Source organism: Anomaloglossus baeobatrachus, chromosome 6 (assembly GCF_048569485.1).
Source record: "Anomaloglossus baeobatrachus isolate aAnoBae1 chromosome 6, aAnoBae1.hap1, whole genome shotgun sequence".
Lineage (NCBI taxonomy): Eukaryota > Metazoa > Chordata > Amphibia > Anura > Aromobatidae > Anomaloglossus > Anomaloglossus baeobatrachus.
This window is the reverse complement of record NC_134358.1, coordinates 136,233,265-136,258,303: the sequence shown is the minus strand read 5'-3', so window position 1 is coordinate 136,258,303 and position 25,039 is coordinate 136,233,265. Positions and strand designations below refer to the sequence as shown.

Below are 25,039 nucleotides of genomic sequence, written 5' to 3'. Positions count from 1 at the left end.
AATTCCTGCAGGCGCACAGTACCCGGTGTGACCGGGCACGAAATCCTGTTCGTGACGCCAAAGTTGACTCGCCCACCCCAGGGCTATGGGACACCCGGTGCCAGGCCGGACTAGTCCGGTGGTAGTCAGTGGTGGCTGGGCCCGGCTCCGTGGCCCTGGTGGGTGTCAGTAGAATATGTAGCTTGCTTGTTAATGGTTGTGTTCGTGACGCCACCTGTGGTATGCGGCTAATAAGCCGCCGCTGCTGTGTGGGGCCACCGGGATGATGTGATGGCAGCTATGGTGGTACTGCTCCCCACAGGTGGAGCAATGCCCGGGGCACTGTTGGTGCTTGTGAATGTCTATGCAGCGGAAATAACAGAGGCAACTTCAAGGGTGCAGTTCAAGTTCTTTACTCACACTTCTTGTCACAGCTGCGGGGACCCTTGGACTGCTGGGACCACTGTCAGGGACCTCCGCCGTTTCTGGGTGATTCTGAGAGTGAAAGCCGGTGCCCTTCTCTTAGTGTCTCTTTCTTCCGCTGTCTTCCTTAGCCTTGCCTTTGTTAGGATAGACCTGGCTTGGCCTCCACTACAGCCTCCAGGCTGGGGGGTCACCTGTCGGCTGATTACCCCTTTTCTGGAAGTCCGCTATGGGTTCTGGCCCTGGGAGCTTACAACGTCCCTGGGCCTCGGTTTTTACTGTTTGGAGATGATCTTTGCACTCCTCCAGTCTCTAGGGACCGTCCCCTGTCGCAGCTTAATCCCTCCACCGATGTTACTGTGGAACAGGCCACCGCAGCCTACAACTACCCGTGGCACTTCTAGGGCCCTCTCTCCTTGGTACCTCTAGGGCCTGCTCGTGATACTTCCAGGACTACCCGCGGCCCTGCGACTCCTTCTGTTCCTACGTGGTGTCACCTGGACCTCTGGGTCCCAGGGTCTTCACCAGGAAGCGTCTCCTTCAGTTCCTCTGCTCCTGTCTGACTTGGAGCTTTCTTTCCTTCTTTCTTTCTTTCTTTCTTTCTTTCTTTCCTTTCTTTTATTTCTCCTCCTTGCCTGCCTCCAGCAGGCCTCCTCCTCCCTTCTTTCTCTCGTTCTTCTCCTCCAACTACATGCTGCTTCTCTCACTCCCTGAGGTAGACTGACTAAACTTGACCTTCCTATCTGTGTCTGCTCTCAGATGGCTCCTCCCACTCCCCAGTTGCTAAGCTGTAACCCATAGGAGCAGGGATGGGTCTTACGGCCCCTCCCAGCATGCAGCATGGGAGGGTTGCCTGCCACTTTCCCTGGTCCTAGTATGTACCTAACAATGGGTGTAGTGTGGATTTACCAGGGGACCGGAGTTCACTCTCTTCCTCTCCCAGAATGGGGCATCACACCGCTGGTGGGGTGCAATGACCTGTGGCGACGGAAGCCTCAGGGGCGCCACAGAGGTATTTGCTAATAATATTATTATTACACCTATTACATATTGGGATAGCATCTTGGAGATGGTAATACCTCTAATAGAGACTTTGCTGCAGATTTCATATATTACATTTGTTAATGTAACTATGACATTTTTCTGTTACATATATACTGATTTCACTATCTTCTTCATTGCCAGACTAAAAATCATTGCACTAAATAGATATTGTTGGTGGATAACACCCAAGTTAACCTTGAATCAGTACCTACTGACATTATACCTACTATAGAAAGAAAATCCTACTTATATTCATCAGTTCATTCTGCTTCAACTTCTTGTGTTAGTAGAAGGTGATATCTACAATATCTATAATACTCTATATTTTTTAATATTGTACTAGGTGCTAAAAGACAGAGTAGCCATGAGATCCCATCTTATTCATCAAATGAATGGAAATTGTCTGTACTGACTGGAAGTGCTGGAACATCAGCCAATGTGACTTTGTGGGTGTACGGCAGTAAAGGGTCCACAGGTCCGATCACTCTTGGAAAAGGCAACAAAGATCATCTCTTTCAACCTAGACAAAAAGACGAATTTCAGGTAAGTTCAGTCAACAAATAGAATGGTCCCTAACCCACATTTTTTATTTCTCTTTAGGGTATGTGCACACGTTGCTTTTTACCTGCTTTTTACCTGCTTTTTTGCTGCTTTTTCTTCTGCGCTGTTTAATGCCAAAATGGATGTGTTCTTCTATTCAAGCAAAGTCTATGGGAATTTGGGTTTCTTGTTCACACTATGTTGTTCAAAATGCTGCCTTTTTGAGGCAGAACTTTGGTCAAAAACTCAGCTTTTCAAAGAAGCAACATGTCAATTGTTTTTGCTATTTGGGTTTTGCACTGCAAAGCTGAGTTTTTGACCAAAGTTCTGCCACAAAAAGGCAGCATTTTGAACAACATAGTGTGAACAAGAAACCCAAATTCCCATAGACTTTGCTTGAATAGAAGAACACATCCATTTTGGCATTAAACAGCGCAGAAGAAAAAGCAGCAAAAAAGCAGGTAAAAAGCAGGTAAAAAGCAACGTGCGCACATACCCTTAGATCTGCTTTATGTACAGTAAGTAGTGTAATAAGGGGATAAAAAAATATTTTATCCTAGGCTAGCCTCTCTTCAAAACTCACAACTGCTGAATAAAAATCATCAGATAATAAGGAAAAGGGGAAGTGGGTACTTTGTGATGAATTGAAGGACGTTATTCATGGAGGTTTGTGACCAAAAACTTCCACCAATCACTAGGGTACACAAGCCTGGATGTTCTGCAACATCTTTCAGTAATGAAATCTTTGGAAAACCTCTTCTCAATCATCGTATTCCCCCCTGTAAAATAATAACAGCCAGTGATCACTTTTGGTTCCTGCTCCATTCCAGCAACATCGTCACCAAGTCTCCAGAGCCTCATATAACTTTCTTATGTCATGAGAGTGTCAAGGGAGGAATTTGGGTTGAAGACTGCTAATGGAGTCCTCATTTGGGATATCCAGAGACGGTGCCGTATTAGCTGTATATCAGTGCCAATATATATCAATATATATAAGACAAAGAACACACAGACATGCTCTCCCTGAGTCAGCATCAGCAACTGAGCTCGTTATATATTGAAAGAAACTTAATTATTACAGAAGGCACCTTTGGCCTTGAAAATGATACACAGAGTTTATGGGAGTGTCACTCCCCTATTTCTCCCAGCATATTGTACAATACATCTATTCATTAAAACATTCTTTCTGTGTGGACACTACTGATAAGAGTTTGTAGCTTCACATTTTGGCTTCATTATCTTTAGTTAACCCCTTCATGACTATACAACTTTGAATTATACTATGGATCTATGCGATGGCTACATAGACAGACAGATAATTATGCATCTACATCTACATTTTGATTATTTATATACACAGATATTCTTATTACATTTGAACAAACAAGCTATAGCTCAGTCGACCTCCACAAGAGTACTGAAGAATATTAGGCTATTATTTTATGTGGGAGAATATAGTAATTGAGAAGGGGTGTCTGATAGTGGACAATCCATTTAAATGGGTGGCGGAAAATCTGCTTTACAGCCATCCAAAACAATCACCTTACTCTATATGATTTCCAGTGATGGTCCAGCCAAAATAATAATAATATACATTAGAAATCAAATACCACAGTCACAAATCTGCTGGTGGTTAAAGTATTAGGACAAAAATACAAGTATCAGTGACAAGTAAGCCTTATTATGTACATGTTATATGTTGTCAGGTGCAAATACCAAGTATTGGGAAACTTTACAAGATCAGGATAGGACATGATGGAAGTGGTGATCATCATGAATGGGAGCTTAAGCAGGTAAGCACGTTCATAAAGCATAGAATTTCAATTTACCTAATATTAGTATATTTTAAAGAGAAAATAATTAGCTAAGAATAGTCAGCTCCATGAATGAGGCTTGGAAACAGGGCACAATACTTAAAAACTTTTAACTATTATTATTGTTAACATGGTAACTTTATATTAGTTTTATATTACTATTAGATTTTAAAACATGTCAGCCACATAGGTAAATGAAGTAAGCCATGGTAACCAGCACCCAAAAAAGCACAAATGCCATTACATGGTAGATTTACCTAATATATACAGTATACATAATTTACATAACAACAGTATCCAAATATGGCACGTAGAGTGCCTACAAATATAATGCCAATACTAATCATATTATTATTACATCCAGCGTCTGAAAAAATTCCATATATCATACTTATTGTGTCATTTAGTGGCAAGATATATACTTCTAGGCATCTCCTGGATAATACTATATAGAGGAGTTTGGATAAAATGTGCATACAGTGCCCAGATAGGGCCAAATATTGTCAAGATAAAAAGTGGTATATGTGCCCAAATATAATACTCAGTTGAATACCGCATACCAGCTAGTCCATCTTCTCAAAGAAGAGAACCAATTCTTATGAAAGATACAGAAAATGCTGAGGTTTAACAGACAGAGGGAAACCTCCTGAGAAGATTGGCAGAAGGACACAGCACCTCTAGAGAATCTGTCCTTGGTAGAGATGAGGAAATAAATTTGAGTGCAAATTAATTCTACTAATATTTTAGAAAAATCCACATTCGATGTGGATTCAGCAATATGTAAGCCACTATTATTCTGAACCATAGAAAGTCATAGAAAGGTTTTTTAAACAAAACTTCATACTCTCTTTCCTGCTCACCTCTCTTTCCCACCACTCCTCACCACCACTTCACCAGTCAATGTTGCATCTTCAGACCACTGTCGGATCCACTGAAATCCCCAAGTTGCTCATGCTAGGTTGGGACTTCCAGGCTCCAGGGACTCCTCATGGTTATGATGTCTTCCATGCCAAAATACTTGAAATTGAAACTTTAATCATGATCTTTTTAGAGAGAGAATATGATGTCACCCAAAATAAGCAGACTAAACCTTATACTGTACTTTGATTGACTAAGGCCACCATCAGTTGAGTGACATTTATATATTGATCTCCAGCAGAATTTAACAGAATCGGGGCCTTTGTTCAGGTTGTAAGATTTAGTTGAATAGAAATCACTCATCTCTTAAAGCTGGAAACACTATTTTGTCACCCTGCTGTCACATCCATATAGGAACAGTCCCCAAGAGCTTAAAGGAATTTTACATTACTTTTTCACCTCCTTACCATATATCTTAGCTTCTCAAAACAATACCTTTTGTAATATACCTGTATCAGATGTATTGCTTCTATGAGCGCATCTCAGCAATACTCACATAGTACTGGATTGTTATACAGATTCTTCTTTCTCCTCTGTTATGTCCAACACTTCCTTTTCCAACACAGAAATCAGACCAAATGAAAGGAAGTTTTCACTGTGATACTGATGATAGGTGTAGATGGTTTGGAGTGAATGACAGCTACTTGAGCATGCGTTTTGAAGACACAATTAGTCTGCCTTCCACAAGCTAAGCTGACAGTTTCATTCAGTAGTAATAGCTGGGACCGACACCTTTTGCAAGTGAAGTGCTGTGATCTGCATTTCAAAAGCAAAGGGTTTAGGTAATGCAATCACTGTCATGCATAGCTAAAAAGCAACATAATTTACATAATAAACACAATGGCTGGGCCCTACTGGTCATCTGTCAGTTGCTGGATGAGTTGGTGCCTACCCTGGGGGACTCTGACACTTGGTATCTCCCAACATCTTCAGCAGCGCAGGGTGGAGAATGGAGGGGGTGAGCTAAGTGCTCTCTCACAGGCCACTGCAATGAATGATTGAACTTGTAGTAATAGAGCACTGTATACCTGGGGAGGTTAAGGTATGGATGTAAACATCAGAGCTGCAGCTGGCAGACACCAAGTAATGCTATCTGCATGATAAAAAGTTTATATTACTACTGTATAATAAGAGTATGGATGCTTTTAGTGGCACATAATAGCACGACTGATGATTAAAAAATGAAAATAGTAAACAACTTCTTGAAACCCATGGAACATATTTGTATATTGAGTAAATTTAACTAGATGTCTACGGTAAGTTCACAGGGGGGCACAAAATACAGACAAGATGACTGAACAAGACATAGCATTGGGATGTTTTCTGAATTAAGATTTGGCAAAAGAACTGAGCTGTTCTGACAACCCTGAAAAAGCGAGATCCATTATGTCCTGTACTAGAAAACAGGAAAACAATTTTTCATGTTTTTCATTAGCTCATCTTGAGGAATGATAGTTTTATATGTAACCCATTTGCTTTGAGGAAGGTTTCGTATTATTTAGCTGAGTTTTTCTGAGTCTTTTGTTGGCTGAGCTAATGCAAGCAAAAGGCCATAATTCTCAGAAGAAGTTTAATCTCTGAGAATATGTCATATTTTGTCTTAGGCGACCCACTGACAAATACACAGGGCCTAGATAGTCTGTGCTGCTCTTTTTTATTGCTTATGAAAGCTGTGTCTTCTGGCAGCCTGGATTACTGAACAATAGGAGCCTTATTGCCATGAAGGATTGGAGAGCTAGCACAGGGATAATAACATTGCACAGTCGTACTTTATATTCCCCCTTCCACATTGACTGCCTAAGCAGGTTAAGTCCTTTCTTGTCTGAAGAATGGAGGGAAAGTCAGCTTTGTGCTGTATTCCTGAAGGGGTAAGCGGTCCCTGCGTCGCAGCAATTTCTATCCTTATCACATTCCCTTAAAATCACCAAATGAGTTATTTGAGCCGACAAGGTATATTCGTCAACACACCGCTACAGTTTCACTACTAAACAGAATCTGCTAACAAAACCTCATGAAATCCCATGAAACCAAAAAAGTGTTATAATAAACTGTTTTGCAGTAAGGAAGGAAGAAAAGCTTCTATATGACATAAAGGACATTGTATTAAAATGTATCTGTCACTAGATTTTACAATGTAACCAACATACATTTTTAAATAAATATCTTAGACCCGATGAGTCTAATGTAATGACAATTTTTATAATATATCCATATAAGAATAGCTGTATAGCCCTTTTGAAAAATTTTAAGGATTGCTGATTTTAATGTCAGATGAGAAAACTGTGCAAAAGGATTAGACAGACATTGTGAAGGATTTTCAAACTAAGTTCAACAGTCCCATCAAGACGAGGATATTTATTTATTAATGTATAATGTTTGTCTTGTGAAATCTGGTGACAGATCCTCTACTTTTGAACAGGACTAAAAAGCATATCCTTCTGGTATCTGTTATTTCTGAACTTTCTTGTGTGACCTCATTTCCTTAATGACTGCGAGTCGTAACAGTATGTCCTAAGCCATATAGTTGTAATCACCGGCGGCTGCTGCGGGCAGCCAGAGGCAATTACTGCACATGTCAGCTGATTTTAACAGCTGACATGTGTACCTCACAAGCGATCCACTATATCACACTATATGTACCTCACAAGCGATCCGTATATCTGCGATCCACTCGCGCCTGTTAACCCCTGAAATTGCACTGTCAAAAAGTGACAAAGTCTGCCGCGGTAAATCTTCACTCACCAGGCCCCATCGGCGGCGCTGTGATGTGATCATTGTGAACCGATGGTTGCGATGGTAGCACGGGATCTTGTGATGACTCCTGTAGCTAACATGACTCACTTCTTTTTCAGCCGGCTGAGTGCTGCCAGTAACAAGAGATGAGCATTTCTGGTGATCACAGCAGTGTAGCTGTGATCAACAGAAATGAATGAGTAATCAGACTTCTGATCCTTATAGTCCCATGAGGGACTAGTAAAATAAAAAAAAGTTAAAAAAAAGTTTTAAAAAATAAAAAAAGCTAAAAGTTCAAATCACCACCCTTTCACCCCATTGAAAATGAAAGGGTTAAAAAAATATAAAGTACACACATTTGGTATCACCGCGTTCAGAAATGCCCGATTTATCAAAATATAAAATCAATTAATCTGATCAGTAAACGGCAGAAGCGGGAAAAAAAATTCCAAACGCCAAAATTACATTTTTTGGTCACCGCAAAATGCAATATCAGGCGATCAAAATGTAGTATCTGCAAAAAATGGTATAATTAAACACGGCAGCTCGAGATTCAAAAAATATGCTATCACTGAGCCCCAGATCCTGAAAAATGAGAACGCTACAGTTCACGGAATATGGCGCAAAAAGTGTGCCACTTTTTTGTAGAAAATAATTAATTTTTTTAACCTCTTAGATAAAAGTTAAATTTTACATGTTTGGTGTATACGAAATCGTACCAACCTGAGACATCACACAAACATCAGTTTTACCATATAGTGAACACGGTGAATAAAATGTCCTAAAAACAAGTATGCAATCGCACTTTTTTTTTGCAATTTTTCTGCACTTGAAATTTTTTGGCCATTTTCCAGTACACTATATGGCAAAACATATGGTTTCATTTAAAGTACAACTCGTCCCACAAAAAAAAAACCCTCATATGGCAAGATTGACGGAAAAATATAAAAGTTATGGTTCTCGGCAGAAGGGGAGCAAAAAAAACAAAACGGAAAATAAGGTTCCTTGAATCACTAGGATATGTTGAAGCGTTCCACGCTTATTACCTCATAAATAGATATTAGTCAGATTTGAGTAATAATGCTCGGTCATTAATGTATAAAGTAGCGCGGTCCTTAAGGAGTTAAAATTAATTAATGTTTTGAACCACCCCTTTAAATTTGTAGTAAAAGTGTACATTGACATTGTCAATATCTTTATTCTTATATGGCAAGTTCTCTTACATCCTAAATTTGAGGACCTTTGTAGGCAATATTTTTTTGAATAAGCATTTTAAAAAATTAAATAGGTCAGTATTAATTGGTAACGTCTACTACTATTTATTTTCCGAAGTGATTGTTCCTTGGCTACTTTTTAGCTCAGCTATATTAAGAGGTGTGATCTGTGACTACAGCTTAGCTACAGTGCCTATAGGGAGTCTGCTATAGTCTGAGACATACCTTCTATTTTATCTATGGTCATTGATCTCCCTCTGTGCAGCTTTGCCTCTTCTTGTGTATAAAGTGTATTGCAGGCTTATTAGGAAGCCAGTATGTTGAAATCTGACATATTACAGCAATGCTGTAATAAACAACCAGGGGGAGCTGAAGCTCCTGTGAGGAGTAATGCCTCTCAGTGTCATGAAGAGCTTACCCAATAGAGATCAGTAGCATCCATGTAGAGCCGCAATAGAATTGTCAGACAAGCCGCAATCAGTGTCGAGAGGTAACGCAGGTACCAAGGGATAAACAGAGCCGTAATCAGAAAGTAAGCCGAGGTCGGGAGCCAGGAGGTATTGTCAGAAGAGGAGCAGAGCCAGAGTCAGAGTGCAAGCAGAGGTCAGGAGCCGGGAGTACATGTGGGAAGGGAGGAGGGAGCGAAGACACGACAATAGTTAGGCAGCAGGTAAGGGAGACAGAGAGGTAAGGTAGGACAGGAGAGACGGAGGTCAGGGAAAGGAGTACCGGGTAGTGGGTAGGATCAGAGGAGCTAAGGTACCAGAGGTGCACGCTGCAAAGCAGGAACTATCATTGGCAGCGTGCGGAGGGAAGCCATCCCAAGATAAGGAAACTTGACCCCAGGATGATGCCTGATAGAATAGGCTTCTCCCACAGGTCCTAATGTTTAATTTAACTCGTCTTGAGGTAATTTATTCACTGCACTGAGGGGACGAGCCGGGCCAAGAGCTGTGAACAGTGGGACTGAGGGAGAGAGCCCTCAAATCAGGACAGTCCAGCTGAATTCGGGATGGTTGATACGTATGCAAGTGTGGTACACTTTTCTTGAATATTAAAGTGCAGCGTAGAAACTATAGGATGTACCCCACGAGCAGTGTTCAGGTAGCTGAGGCCAGGAAGGTGCGTGTCTACCTTGTTGAGCTAAAGCGCCAACAGTAGCTCACTGAGCCCTTAGAATTTTGAACTGTTTTTACTGGATATTTTTGAAAAATCCTGTAGTCACTCAAACATTGTGCCTTAAGGACTGCCAAAGCTTTGTTGTAGTCTCTCCCATGCAGCCATGAGAATAGCCACTGGATTACTTATGTGGATAGATCTGAGTCTCTTGATTCGCTCTATAGATTTTGGGCCCAACCAGCTGATCAGCAGGTCTAGCTCTTCAGCAGCAGTGATGTCAAGGTCACTAATTACGGTTCCAAAGGCATATTTCCCATCGCTATAATTCTCAAGTTTCTTGTTGAACTTTGTGAGACTGGTCTTAGTAAGTTTACGGTGACCCATGTAACTTGTAAAGTCAAATATGTCAGTTTTATCTGATTTTGGAAAGACAATTGCTGGCTAACTAGTGCTATTCATATGGTTTGTTTCGTCCTGACCTAGAGACATGAGAAAGTATGGTACGGCATATGAATTTAGTCTAGGAAATTGTTTGATGTGCATAGTTTCTGCCACATGTGAAGCTGGAGCTATTTGGTTGTCAGGAGTAGGTTGACTTGCCAACATTTTGGATTGCATGTTGGTGTCTATGTATAGAGTTTGCTTATGTGCAGGGGCCTGGTACATTCTTCTGCATGAAGGAGGTTCAGGATGAGTGACTGGTAGCACATTGTACTGACTTTCAGTGCAGTGTTGAGGAAGGATCTGCTTCCTGTTGCTTTGGAGAAATGTATGCGCTCTCAATAGTTATTGAGCCAGGGGTGCACTATTTTGACTTAATACGTAGTCTCTTGTGTGCTTAAGAGGGTCTTTTGCAATGAAATCGCTTAAACTCCAGGATCCAGGATCTTTAACCGTGCCATACCATTGCTTATATTCCATCTCTAGTGCCTCTATTTCGGCCTCTTTGCAGGCGCTGCTCATTTCCATTACTGCAAGCTACTTCCATCTCAGTATTCTGTTGCGCAAAAGCAACTTGTATCCTAGTAGCCTCGGCTTCTGCATATGCTCTTATAAACCGCTCACCAAGAGTTGAATATTTTCAAGAGTGAGACTTACATGAAAGTTATGACTGCTTGGTTGACCTATAAATGAAAAATGACATTTGCGGTATTTGTGCAATTTGTGCCGTATCTCTCAGAATTAAGTTGCAGAAAACTGCATTATGTTTCATCAGAATTCTAACATCATAAACTGCACAAAGATGTCCTAGAGCTCCCTCTAGTGGTAGCTCAGGAGAAGCTGTGAGATGGTGGTGCTTTGAATGAGCACTTTTTGCCATAAGTCTGATACATTGCAAGAAAGTTCTTGTATTACAATTTCAAGATTTTCTCTAGTCTTCCATATGAGCTTGGTAGAGCATTTAACCTTCTCATTGGCCTGTGGGTTAAACTCTATTCATTCTTCGTCTGACTGTGGATCTTGCAAAGTCTGTCCAGTCTTTCGTTCAACCACTGTAAAGGCCACGTCTCACTAAGCAACATCGCTAGCAACATCGCTGCGGAGGCACAACTTTTGTGACATAACAGCGACCTTGCTAGCGATGTTACTGTGTGTGACATCCAGCAACAACCTGGCCCCTGCTGTGAGGTCGTTGGTTGTTGCTGAATGTCCTGGACCATTTTTTAGTTGTTGCTCTCCCGCTGTGAAGCGCACATCGCTGTGTGTGACAGCGAGAGAGCAACAACTGAGTGTGCGGTGAGCAGGGAGCCGGCTTCTGCAGACGCTGGTAACCAATGTAAATATTGGGTAACCAAGAAGCCCTTTCCTTGGTTACCCGATATTTACCTTCGTTACCAGCGTCCGCCACTCTCACGCTGTCAGTGCTGGCTCCCTGCTCCCTGCACACATAGCCAGACTACACATCGGGTAATTAACCCAATGTGTACTGTGGCTAGGAGTGCAGGGAGCCAGCGCTTAGTGGTGTGCGCTGGCAACTAAGTTAAATATCGGGTTGGTTACCCGATATTTACCTTAGTTACCAAGCGCAGCATCGCTTCCACCGTCGCTGCTGGCTGGGGGCTGCTGGTGAGATCTGCATGTGTGACAGCTCACCAGCAACCCGTGTAGCGACGCTCCAGCGATCCCTGCCAGGTCAGGTTGCTGGTGGGATCGCTGGAGCGTCGCTTAGTGTGACGGTACCTTAACTCACAGGCTGAATCTGTATGGTGATAAGGGCTGCCGGATTTTAGCAGAGTCTATGCTAAGAGAAACTGAGCTGTGATTGCTTTATACACACATTATTGATTTCTTCTATGCTTTGAGCAGACATTTTATTGCCTATTGCTGTATGTCTACAGAAGCTGTAATCTGACTTTACAGATGTGTCCTGCAGATGTCTTTTTTTACTATTCTGATTCAATAACTAGGCTGAGACACAGTTTCTGTAGATATCTGTATGTATCTGTATGTACAATTACCCACACATAGAAATTTCCTCAGATAGCTTGACTCGCCTGGAGAGGCACATAAGAAGGTTAATTTTCATTCTTGTAGTTATGCACAGTACAGTAGGTAAAAAAGACAATTCTGAACAGGAGATGTAAATACATGAGCCTCATAAAATGGCTGACATACACTATGTGGCAAGGAGAAGGGAGGGGTTTCTGACATCAGAGCTTACATAAGAGCTACAGAGAGAGAAGAACAAATTTTTAAAAGGCAAACTTGCATAGCAATGTAACAGCAACAATACAACGACAATACAATACTGTATGATTCCCAAGTCATGGGAAATGACAAAAGCTGTAACACTAGCATCCATGGTTGTGGTTTCTATTAGCAAGTCACTGGCATGTGTTACGTAGTAAGCTACACAAAGTATAAGGCCATGTGCAAATATGGTGCCTCTGCGGCTCAGTCGTCACAGGGTATTGCATCTGACTTAAGGTGCAGTACTCATCCCTGGTAAGGAAGAGGTTAACCACTGGTTTTCACTTACACAACACACACAGCTCAGGTGCTTTCCTGCTGGAGCTGGGCTAGAGGTGGTCACCATAGCAATGGGACTTCCCCTGCACTAGTGAGTCATCAGGAAGGTGGGGGCAGCATGAGGGAAGTGAGGAACACGCAGAATTTTACCTCAGAATAATCTGGGAATTGGAACAAGACGATCACTGGGGAGAGTGCTTTGGAGCTTCCTCAAAAAGACCAACCAAGAGTACCATAACATCCAGGGACTCACAGAAACAGGAGAATGCTTCAGAGCTTCCTTAGTTAGGACTGAACAGACTGGAAAAAGCAGGAGTTTAACGGGTGGATTTGGGGAGACAGAGGAGCAACACGGGAGCCAAGGGGTGAGCCTAACAGCCCCTTTGGGACCGGCACAGTCAGGGTGCAGAACCCTAGGGTGGCATACACTCCACGTTGCGCCATCAGAATCTGCAGGGAAGGGGGATTTCATGTTCCATTGCCCACAACAGAGGTCCCGGGGCACAGTAGCAACATCTGAGTCACGCTGCCTGCGGATGGGAACTAAACCCAAGAACACTGGGGTCCTTAAGTAGCTTCACGCCACAGGGATCCACACTACAGAGCACAAGGAAGGAAGGTCTCACAGCTTCACAACACCGGTGGTGGCCTCTGAATCATCCGGTATCGGCTGGAGCCCATCACGGCGGAAACCGGCACTCCAAGAGTGACGACCTGACAGTGAGTAAAAAGAACCTTGTCCATAGTCTTGGTGTCATCCCGTCATTGCCACCGCCGTCACCCCGCATTCCGGCGCCAATGGCTGCTGCCCCCCACCATCTTGCTCCCTGGGGGCCTAGCTCTGCCTGTGAGAAGCTGGACCATCTGAGCTGCGTTACCATCTGCCCCAGAGGAGAGCAACATCTTGCAGCGGTGGGTGATCATTGGCTACATACCATGGGTGGCGCTGCAAAGCAAACTCCTATCATCCCCTATACCGGTCAAATTGCACCCATTTATTGACACCGACGGGGCCATGGAGCTGGGTCAGGCCATTAACAGCTACTCCAAATACCACTGGCCCGGTAACGAGTAGCCCTGAGGCCCCGTGGGCGCGTTACACACGTTTAGTATTTGGTGAGTTTTTCACTTCAGTATTTGTAAGCTAAAACCAGGAGTTCGGTAATAAATGCAGAAGTGGTGACGTGTTTATATTACATTTTTCTTCTATTTGTTCCACTCCTGGTTTTGGCTTACAAATACGGAAGTAAAAAACTCACCAAATACTCAACGTCTCCACGTGGCCTAAAGGTTAAAAAAAAGAAAAAGAAAAAGAAAGAAGTCTGCTCAAAACATTACAAATAGTCATGATTGCCACATGGCAAGCAGGTATACAGTAGGGCCTTTGAAAATTCCAAACTCTATTACTTTTTTGTAGAGGATTTGCATAGTTGTTCTAGGCCACGGTTATATTTGAACTGTAAACCCAATCAAGAAGACTTCACATGCCATTGTATAATGAGACTTCATATTAATCTACCATACAAGTATTAGAAAATATACTGAATAGTACAATACCATGGCACCATTTAGCAAGACTGCATTGATGTGCATATAAAAGTAATAGCACAAGCTTTTTACAATCCTGGTTTTTGCTACGTGGAATGTCCACTCCCATATGTGAAAAGAAAGGCGCTGCCTGTATAGCTCTTTTAGGCTGGTTGCACACTGCATTTCTGCCCACTGTCCAGTGAATGCACTCAAGAGGTATGCGCCAAACAGTGGCCACATTCAGGATGGACCTTTAGGCATTCATCGGGTCCCAAAGAAAAACATACTTTATATTGTATGGTATATGTGTTTTTGCAGTGACCCTCTGTATAATGCAGCACTTTCCTATACAGTAAGCTAAACAGAGGCTAAAAAACAAACTTTTGGCCTCAGTCAAATGAAATGGGGCATATGGGCATTTACAAAATACATCGGTAAGCGCCAGTGAAGACTAATATTCCGATAATATGTTTAATGAAGATGCAACGGGAATCACCAATTAAGGGCCCAGACAGCATATAGCTCATTTTAGTGGACCTGTGACAATTTATATTTTTTTTGTTATCGCAGCAGTAATGTTTACTAAAAATTGTGAAGAAAGCCTGTGTTTTGAGTTTAGTGGGTTAAAGAAAAGGGTGAAAAAGCAATAGCTTATTTCAGCCATGAAAACACCTTAAAAACATTTTAGACAGAAATAAAATTATTGTTATAAAAATTGTAAAATTTGTTAACCACTGCATTAAGACAGTGCGGCCTGTGAAGAAGCAATGGCTTTTAACAAGCCATCCAAAAATGTTCTGTTTTTTTTTAAATTAGCAACATGATTGTTGTTTGGAAAGTGAAGAAGAAATGGCTTTTTGGCAAGCATTCCAAATATCATTTTTAAGGAATCAGTAAGGCCACGTGAACACGTTGAGTATTTGGTGAGCATTTTGCATCAGCATTTGTAAGCCAAAACTAGGAGTGGAACAATCAGAGAAAAAATATAATAGAAACATGTTCACCACTTCTGTTTATTTTTTACCCACTCCTTGTTTTGACTTACAAATACTGAGGTTTATTAAGGAAATCCAGAAAAAGGGGGGTTTCTTTCAGCTCACCTATTCAGTGTCCATATTACTGGCTGTGAGTCCACCTGATACTGGGCGGTGCAAGGAGACAAGACACCGGGCATTCTAGGATACTAGTGAGTGATAGGAGATCCAGCACAGGTCCAGATAAAAATCAATTTTCTTTATTTCAAAAATAAAGAAAATTGATTTTAACTGGACGAGTGCTGGATCTGCTTCCACTCTGAGGTGTATTGATGACTACTTGGGTGAGGGGGACCTCTGGATGTGGCTCGTGACCGTCTCTCAGGCCTAAATGTGGCTCTCAAAGTAAGAAACATTGGTAACAACTGCTATAGATTCACCACTCAATGTCTATGCTGCTGCATTCCTTCCTTCTGCTTTTATACTGGATGTGATAGTTTTTCCTGATTTCTTTGAGTGCTATTCCATGTGATGTTGGCCAGGGTCATGTGATCCTGTTGATACAATGTTCTGTATTGTGCAAAATGGTGGCAGCGATGTTAAGCAATTTGCTTAAAGGAGGCCCAAAATGTTCAAATTTGCAGTTTAAGTGAAATTAGACACAAATTTGATTCACATTAATTTGATTTGCTCCTCTCTAATATATACCTATTGCATCATAGAGATAATTAGTGATCTGTGCCTGTAATAAGTGGACTTCTTTTTCGGGATACCACTTACCAAGAAACACTCCAGTGGGCACACATTGTATACAGATTAATCTTGATAGTAAAAAAATAGCTCTTTGCAGTAGTGTTAGTAGCAGAGTCATTGCTATGACTGCACAGTTCTTCATAAAACTCAGCTTGGTGTATGACCTTTGATTCATTTTTGCCTGATACTTTGATCCTGCACATACGAAGCATTTGTCATTTTTGTTGTTTTATGAATGCAAATTGCTTGTGATCGGGCATTCAGCAAATATTTATCTTCCCTTGTTTACTTTCTGACTGGAGTAACATCGCTGCGGCTTGATAGCAAGAATCACTTTGCATAACAAATTATACCATCTGGTTGCTTTAAATCTGTGTACTTTAGGAATATCAAAATGGAATAGAACTTAAGTCATTTTAATTATGCCCACATGATTTTTTCTGCCATATGTTCTATTGTGTTTTCTACAGTCCATTTGATTACCACATGCCATAAATCTCGTATGATAATTTGAAGGGTGTCAATGAATTCCCTTTGCTTCAGGAAGCAATTAGAAAGAAAAGAGACGAGCACTTCCCATTAACCAGATTTCATTTTTTTATTCTATACTTGAGAGGTTTGTGAATAGTGGCTCAGTAATATTGTCTTGCATTTTACTTTGTTTCGAGGCTTCTTGCAGTCAGGACCACATGGTGCAATCTTAAAAGTAGTTTGGGGTATTTCATCAAAGTAAGGGATCATGAGAGAACAAATTAATATTCAGTGTTGTTTTTTCCTAAACTATTGTCACTTTATTATTTAATTATGCACTACATATTTCTCCTTAAAAGTATTGCCCTCCAAAGACAGCTACTGAAACCATGGATGAATTGATAACTAATGGACTCTCACAGGAGGTTACACTATGGGTTTCACGAAGTCCTCAAGAATAAACATACTCTGAGTATCTTACAACTCAGTATATTAAATGGAGAAAGGATATTAAGGTTGGGTCCCCTTTAACTGGTCCATGTTCCCTAATAAGGTGGTCACGGGTGTGTCATGGGTGACAGACAGTCCTGTGGTGTCCGCCTATAGAAGGTCACAGCATTTGGCTGCTCAAACGTCTCCCTGACCTTCTATGATTCCTACTTAGTTTTCATCCCTTTCCATTTAGGACCCTGCGGCATTGTTCAGCTTGTCAGCAGCTGTTCATCAGTACTTCACTTGTCTTTATATACCTTCACTTCCTATTACTCGTTGCTGTTGATATTTGATACATCTTTATTAAGTCTGCAGCAGGCGGCTTGCATACATCTGGAGAATCTTGATGGTTGTTGCAGCTTCTCTCCCTGAGTAAACTAGAGATATGTTGCTTATTTTTTTCCCCTTGTTTGTTATCCGTATGTGTCCATTAGTGCCTAGTGGGGTTGACGAAAAGCTCATCCCATCTGCCCCCTACCTATTGTTAAGATCAGGGTCAGCCAAGGTTCAGGTATCCGTCTTGGCACAAAGGTGCGGAACATATCTAGGGCAGAGAGGGAACCCAGGGCCCAGCGGTAAGCTTGGTCAGGGGGTTGCCATCTTCCCCTTCCGTAGACACAGGGTTTCCCTTCCTTTCCCTTTCATCGTTCGCTTGATACCTCCGTGTACCTAGCATAACATTATCATCAGCTACACATAAAGGAAAAAAAAGAGAAAAAAACCCTGACACGCGGGTTGTTTTTTTTCCTTTGGTTGTTATATTTGGGGTTTTTTCCCATGCATCCCGTCACTATTCTGGCTCAACAGCTTCAGGGTCTGTCCCTGGAGGTGGCAGATCTTAAGTTAGCTGTGCAGCAGCAGTGGTTGCAGTTTCCCACTTTTGGAGTTTCTTTGGGTAGACAGGCCCACCCAGAGACCAAGATTGTTCTCCTTGACAGGTTTGCAGGGGGTACAGACAAATTCTTAGTTTTCCAGGAGGCCTGTAGATTATACTTTAGGCTTCGGCCTTACTCATCTGTGGATGAGCGACAGAGAGTGGGGATTGTAATCTTGCTGTTTTAGCAGACCCAGAATCCTGAGTTTTCTCTTTGCCAAATGACTCTGGTTGCCTTCGGTCAGTGGATGGACTTTTTTGAGGCCTTTGGTCTCTTATATGATGATCCTGACCGAGTCTCTTTGGAGAAATCCAGGCTGCGTCACCTCCAGCAGGGGAACCAGTCGGTGGAAACTTATTGCTCTGAATTTCATAGATGGTCAACCAACACCAAGTGGAACAACCTGACCCTTAGCAGCCAGTTTTGCCAGAGACATTCTGAGAGGTTGAAAGATGACTTGGTGATTTATAAAACCCCTGAGACCTTGGAGGCCGCCATGTCCTTGACTATACTTGTGGATAGACGTCTCCGAGACAGACCCTACCCCGGGGCAGCACTCCATGGTTGGGGGGCAATCTGTGGGAGAACCATCACTCATGGGTTTGGATGAGTCCATGCAGTAAGGGGGAGCCACTACTTAACATGTTTCCACTGAGATCCGCCATCACAAAAAGGGTTTGTTTTTTTGCGGTAATGAAGGTCATTTTATTGCAGGCTACCAATCGATTCCTAAGCAAAAAGAAACATCTGGAGCTCGGCTAACCCTTGGTGGTGTTGGGGTAGACAATTAGGATGTGTGTTTATGTTTTACATGTAATTCTTGGTTAGTCCTGACAGCAGAGGTAGCACTAGAGAGCAGGACTGAAAACATTTCTGTGTTTATAGACAATGGAGCAGGAGTCAGCATGGTGGATACTATGTTTGATAAAAGTCACGGGCTTACCTGCAGGATGTTAGTTAATTCCATCTACATCTATGCCATTGACTCAATGTCGCTTGCCTGACACAGATGGTATATGATATAAGACTGAGGGTAGGACCCCTGCATTGTGAAGTAATTTCCTGTTATGTCTTGAAGGGTCTTCCCACGCCTATCCTACTGGGTCTACCCTAGTTAATTAAACAGAATCTTGTGTATTGGTAATCCAGGGAAATTGTGGAGTGGGGAAATTACTGTTTTGATAATTGCGCACACATCTCAAAAACAAAAAATATTTCTATTTATATATCAAGCTATAAGTAGATACTGTAGATCACAGATCACAGAAAGATATTAAATAGATACCATAGATATTCTGCAGTTACATAATGTCACAACCACCCTAAGCATTATAAACTTACATCCTTTAGTCCCTGTTAGTTCATGTGGCACTAAAGGGTCTTAAGTAGTGATGGGCAGACCTGCAGATAACCGGGACCAACGGGTCTAACCGGGTTTAAAAAAAAAAATGGTTCCAACCTAAGATTGATCCTGGTTATTTAGCCGGATTCCAGTCCCCATATAGGTGTATGGGGACCAGAATCTGGCAATTAAAAATGGTGGTAGAAGGGATAGGGGGATAGGAGAAATCACTTCATACTTACCAAGGCTCTGGCATGGCTGTAACTGCTTCCAGGCCATTCCTTCACTTCCGGGGCAACTCGGGCAACTCATTTGCCGTCATGCATATGCACTGCTTTGCCCTCCCACTGACATCTGTGACTGGTTGCAGTCAGACATACCCCCACCCTCAGTGGCAGCGTGTCAACTGACTACTTCCAATCCCAGACGCTACATGTGTCTATCGTGGTATAACAATAAATAAATAAAATATTTGGTGTAAGGTCCCCCCATATTATGCTATCCAGCACAGATAAAGCATACAGCTACATGCTGAAGACCCCAGCCATGGACTTATCTTGGCTGTGTATCAAAATAAGAGGAACGTTTGGTTTTTTTTTTAATAAATATCTAAAAAAAATTGTGGTATTCCCCAATTTTGATATCCAGCCATGATAAAGCCTGACAGCTGGGGACTAGTATACTCAGGCTGGGAAGCCGCATGCTTATTGAGCCCCCCCAGCCTAAAAATAGCAGCCTGCAGCCACCTGGAATTGCCGCATCTTTTAGAAGTGACAAGCTCTACGCTTTATTCGACTTTTCTCGATTGCCCTGGTGTGGTGGCAATCGGGGTAATAAGTGGTTAATGGCAGCCAACAGCTGCCACTAAGCCCTAGATAAGTAATGGGAGACGTCTATGAGACCTCCCATTACTAATCTGTAAGTGAAAGTAAATAAACACAAACGCCGAAAAAATCCTTTATTTGAAATAAAATACAAAAAGCACCCTCTTTCACCACTCAACCCTGCAGGTCTGACATAAACCACACAAGGTTCCACGATGATTTCAGCTCTGCTACATCTGAAGCTCACAGCAAGCGCAATAGAACAATTACCGCCCACTGTGAGCTGCAGGCAGAGACTGAGTGAGTCACACAATCAGCCATGACATCCTTCAGGTGATTTGCAGTCACAGGTGGAGGATCATGGGTATAAACACTTTTTTAAGGCACGGTGTATATATTATTTGACTTTGAATCTTCAGAATGAGGAAAGGGTGAAGGTATTTGAACATAATAATAACTCTCCCCCTCCTTTTCCCATTTTGAAGATGCAAAATAAAATAAAATTTGGTATTGTATAATGCATAACAGTCCGACCTGTTCAAATATCAAATAAATTATTCTGTCTGGTAAAAATTTTTTTTTTTTTTTAAATAAACAAACAACTAACAATGCCAGAATTGTATTTTGTTTGGATATTTCAACTCCCTAAAATGGATTATAAGCCATCAAAATGTCATGTGAATTTCAAAATAGTATCAATAAAAACTAAACTACAGCTCTATTTACAAAACAAGCCCTCACACAACTTACAAAAAAGTTATGAGTCTCAGGGAAAAAAAAAGTTTTCATTTTTTAAAAGTTTAAAAAATCCTGCATAAGCTTACTATTTCCATAATTATACTGACCTGTATAATGAAGATACCTTAATAATGTAAACGTGAACACTATAAACAGAAAAACCATATAATGATGGTGCAGTTGCTAAAGCTGAATATAAATGTCCTATATATAGCAAAAAGAACACTTTAAACATTAACTCTACTAACAAAAAAAACTCCCCAAAAAAACGTAAGTACAGAAATTACAATATCAATCACACTATTATATTATTGATGAGGATTATAAAAACAAAGTACACTACTTCAGAAAATGGGGAGATTAACCCTTTTGTGCCAGAGCCTGTTTTCACCTTTCTGACCAGGCTAAACTTTACAATTCTGGCCAGCGTCAACATTTCCCAGTGATTATAAGAATGTTTTTTCGTGACACATTTTACTTCTTTATAGTTGTAAATTTTGGTCTGTATAATTTGTATTTATTTATAAAAATATTGAAAATATTGCAAAAGCTTAGAAAATTTAGCAATTTTCAAACTTTTAATTTTTATGCGCTTAAACTGCATAGTTGCACCACACAAAATACATAATATATAACATTTCCCCCATGTCTACTCTACAAAAGCATCATTTTTGAAACATAATTTTTTTTTGTTACAAAGTTAGACGGGTTAAAAATTTATCAGCATTTTTTCCTTTTTCCAACAAAATGTACAAAACCAATTTTTTTAGGGACCACATAACATTTAAAGTGACTTTGAGAGGCCTAGGTGACAGAAAATAGCCAAAAGTGACACCATTTTTAAAACTGAGTGCCTCAAGGTGCTCAAAACCAAATTTAAGAAAATAATGAAGCCTTTAGCTGCATCACAAGAATGAAATCAATGTGGAAGGCAAAAATTAACATTTTTTTACATTTTTCCCACAAAAATGTTTCTTTAGCCATAATTTTTCATTTCTACTATGGTAACTGGGAAATATTTACTGTAAGGCTGTGTGCGCATGTTGCATTATTTCCCGCGTTTACGCAGCGTTTAAAACAGCAGCATAAATGCATGCATTTTGCTTCCCCAGCAAAGTCTATGAGAAGTGGGTAAATTCCATGCACCCGTTGGTTTTTTAAATGCAGCGTTTTGGATGCCAAATATTTGACAAAATCAATGCGTTTTTGGGCTCATGCGCACGTTGCGTAATTGCATGCATTTACGCTGCGTATTGCACTGCAGCGTAAATGCATGCGTCCTGCGTCCCCTGCACAATCTATGAATATGATATGTGCGCACGATGCTTTTATGAACGCAGCGATTTGGGTGCTAAAATTTTGACTCAAATCCGTGCATTCATAAAATGAGCATGTCAATTATTCCATGCGCTATGGATGCAGCTCTCACTCTGTCTATGGTGGGGGCAGCAGCCATAGTGCATGAAATCGGCTTTTTTTGTAAAGGAAAAACTGCATCCATTACGCAGTGTTTCTGCAGCGATTTGACACGCACATGTGCTGTCAAATTGCTGCAGAATATTCAGCAGTTACGTGCACATGAGCCCTAAAAAAGCAGCATGTCACTTCTTTTGTGCGTTTTGGTTGCATTTTCCACCCATTAAAATCAATGAGGTGTGTCAAAACGCAACCAAAATGCGCTTGCACTGCATTTTTGTTGTGGTCTGCATGCTTTTTTGACAGAACGCAGGTCTTTCGGTCTCTCTCTGTCTGGGTTGGTCTCTCTCTGTTCATGTCAGTCTCTCTCTCTGTCTGTCTGTCTCTCTCTGTCTGTCGGTCTCTCTGTCTGTAGGTCTCTCCCTCTCCCCCCTCTCTCATACTCACCGATCACTGACCGATCACCGGCTCGGCGCTGCACAGCTGTCACAAAACTCCGGTGGCTTCTCCTGCTTTTGAAAATGCCTCTCATTATTCCATCTCGTATTACCTGCTTCCCCCGCCCACCGGTGCCTATGAATGGTTGCATTCAGATGAGCCCCCATACTGAGTGACAGCTGTCTTACTGCAACCAATCACAGCAGCCGGTGGGTGGGTCTATGTAGTGCAGTAAAATAAATAAATACATTATTTTTTAAAAATGGCGTGCAATCCCCCCAAATTTTGATACCAGCCAAGGTAAAGCCACACGGGTGAAGGCTGGTATTCTCAGGATGGGGAGCTCCACATTATGGGGAGCCCCCCAGCGTAAAAATATCAGCCAGCAGCCACCCAGAATTGCCGCATCCATTAGCTGTGACAATCCCGGGACTCTACCCGGGTCATCCCGAATTGCCCTGGTGCAGTGGCAATTGAGTGGCCCATAGCTGCCACTAAGTCCTAGGTTTATCATGGCAGGCGTCTATGAGACACCCCCCATGATTAACCTGTAAGTGAAAGTAAATAAACACATTGTAACGATAGTCTTGGGAGTGGACCCAATGGACCGTGCACCGGACTCCCCTTTGGCGCCGCCTTGAGGTAACCCTATACAGGGACTGTCGGGTGTAACCCCAGAGGGCCTAGATGCACGGAAGCCGAGATCAGCAGGATTCACAGGATAAAGTCTTATAGATACAGGATCCGATCTGAACCAGGAACAGGTTAACGGGATCAGGCAGAAGTCCAGAACCGAAGACTGGTGCAGGTTAATGGGATCAGGCTGAAGTCCAGAACCAAAGGCTGGTGCAAGTTACAGGGATCAGGTTGCAGTGTGTGCTCAGCACGGTACTCAGGATCTGCAAGCAGAGACAGTGTTACTGTACCGCCCAGAGAGGGCTCGGCCGTTCCGCTGCTGGGGCCGAGCCGCTCGGGGTCCGGGCTCGGGTTGTCGGTGGCTCGAGCGCCTCCGGACCGGGGGCCACGTCACTCCGTTAAGGGGAAGCAGTGGGGGTGGTGGTGTACGATGGGTGTTGGGTGAGCCGTGACGCCACCCACGGTTTGTGGTGACGGGATGCACCACCGCTGCGGCAGGAGTGAAGGGTATTCCCGGGTTCGGTGTTGGTGGCGCAGCCTCGGTGTTAACCCTTCCATGGGTAGGGGCGGTGCGTCCCGGGGCCCGATGGGGAAGGTGATGGCGATTTGGTGCAGGGCGCCACAATGCGGTGACCGGATGGCACTGGTGTACTCATGATTAATCACACTCAGAGTCACTGGTAAACCAAAGTTCGAGGATGGTCGGTGCCCGCGGCCGGCTGCTGATGTCCCCGGCGAGGTTGGTGATGGTCCCTCTTCCCTGCACCTCTGGTCTTGGTGTTTAGCTCCCCTGCCTGGGCAGTGGTAGCCCGCTCCCCGGCATTCAGCTGCCGGCGGAGCCCTCTGTTGCCCGCAGGCACTGACCCATCGGGTGGTTGGCCTTTGGCGGTGGCGCTCACCCGGTCTCGGGGGGCTTTTGCCTTCTTTCGGGTCTTGGGGTGAGAATGAACCCGTGAGGTCCAGACTGCAATCAGTTAATTTGCCTACACTCAGTGGTTTCCAAGCTAGGACGGGGTCTGAGTACCCGGTTTCTGGCGCTCCGGTAAACGGTTGGCTCCCCGGTTCAGGTCCAGCGGGCTCCAATTCTGCCCGATCCCTACGGTTCCGCCGGTCGTACAATGGTACTCCTGCAGGTGGCCACCACCGTCTGCCTGCCTGACGTTACAAGGGTCCCAGGCTCCTACCCGGGTCCCTGACAGCTCTACTCCTCTACACCTCCTGTCACTGTCACTTTACAACTCCAACTTTTGTATTTCCTGCCTCAGGACAGTAGTCTCCTTGGTGGGCGTGTCTTTCCGCCTGACTCCGCCCACCTGGTGTGCCCTACTTGCCCTGAGGGAGGCATCAGTTCTCCCTTTCGGGTGACTGTTGTGTCCTCACTAGGGGTCGGGGGTTGTGTGTGGTGTTGATGGTGTTGTTACCTGTGACCCCTGGGGGGTCCAGGGCGTCACATTACACCAAGCACAGGCATAGAGGGACCAAAACAACTGGTAGAAGAGACAAGCTACAGGTCCGATGTAATCCACACGAGGTCCCATGACGCTTTCAGCATTGCTACATGAAGCTGACAGGAACGGCCGTAGAGCACCGCCACTATCTGTCAGCTCCATGCAGCAACTGAAGAGAGCCGCACGATCAGTGATGATGTCACTCAGGTTACCTGCGGCAACCACTCTCAGGTGGAGGACTCCAGCTGGCCACGGGTAACCTGAGTGACGGCACCGCTGTCGCGCGGCTCACTTCAGTCACTCAGGGGATTTACTGTCACTGGTGAGTCTTTCACCTGTGATCACAAA

General features: G+C 42.9%; 1 protein-coding gene across 1 annotated transcript in view; it reads left to right on the top strand.

Moving 5' to 3' along the window:
• Nucleotides 1-25,039, top strand: part of RP1 (RP1 axonemal microtubule associated) — a 752,859-nt gene that overhangs the window by 157,029 nt on the left and 570,791 nt on the right. The window contains exons 17-18 of the mRNA XM_075316343.1: nucleotides 1,790-1,989; nucleotides 3,693-3,779. Coding sequence (XP_075172458.1) covers nucleotides 1,790-1,989; nucleotides 3,693-3,779 — 287 coding nt within the window. The remainder of the gene's footprint in view (nucleotides 1-1,789; nucleotides 1,990-3,692; nucleotides 3,780-25,039) is intronic.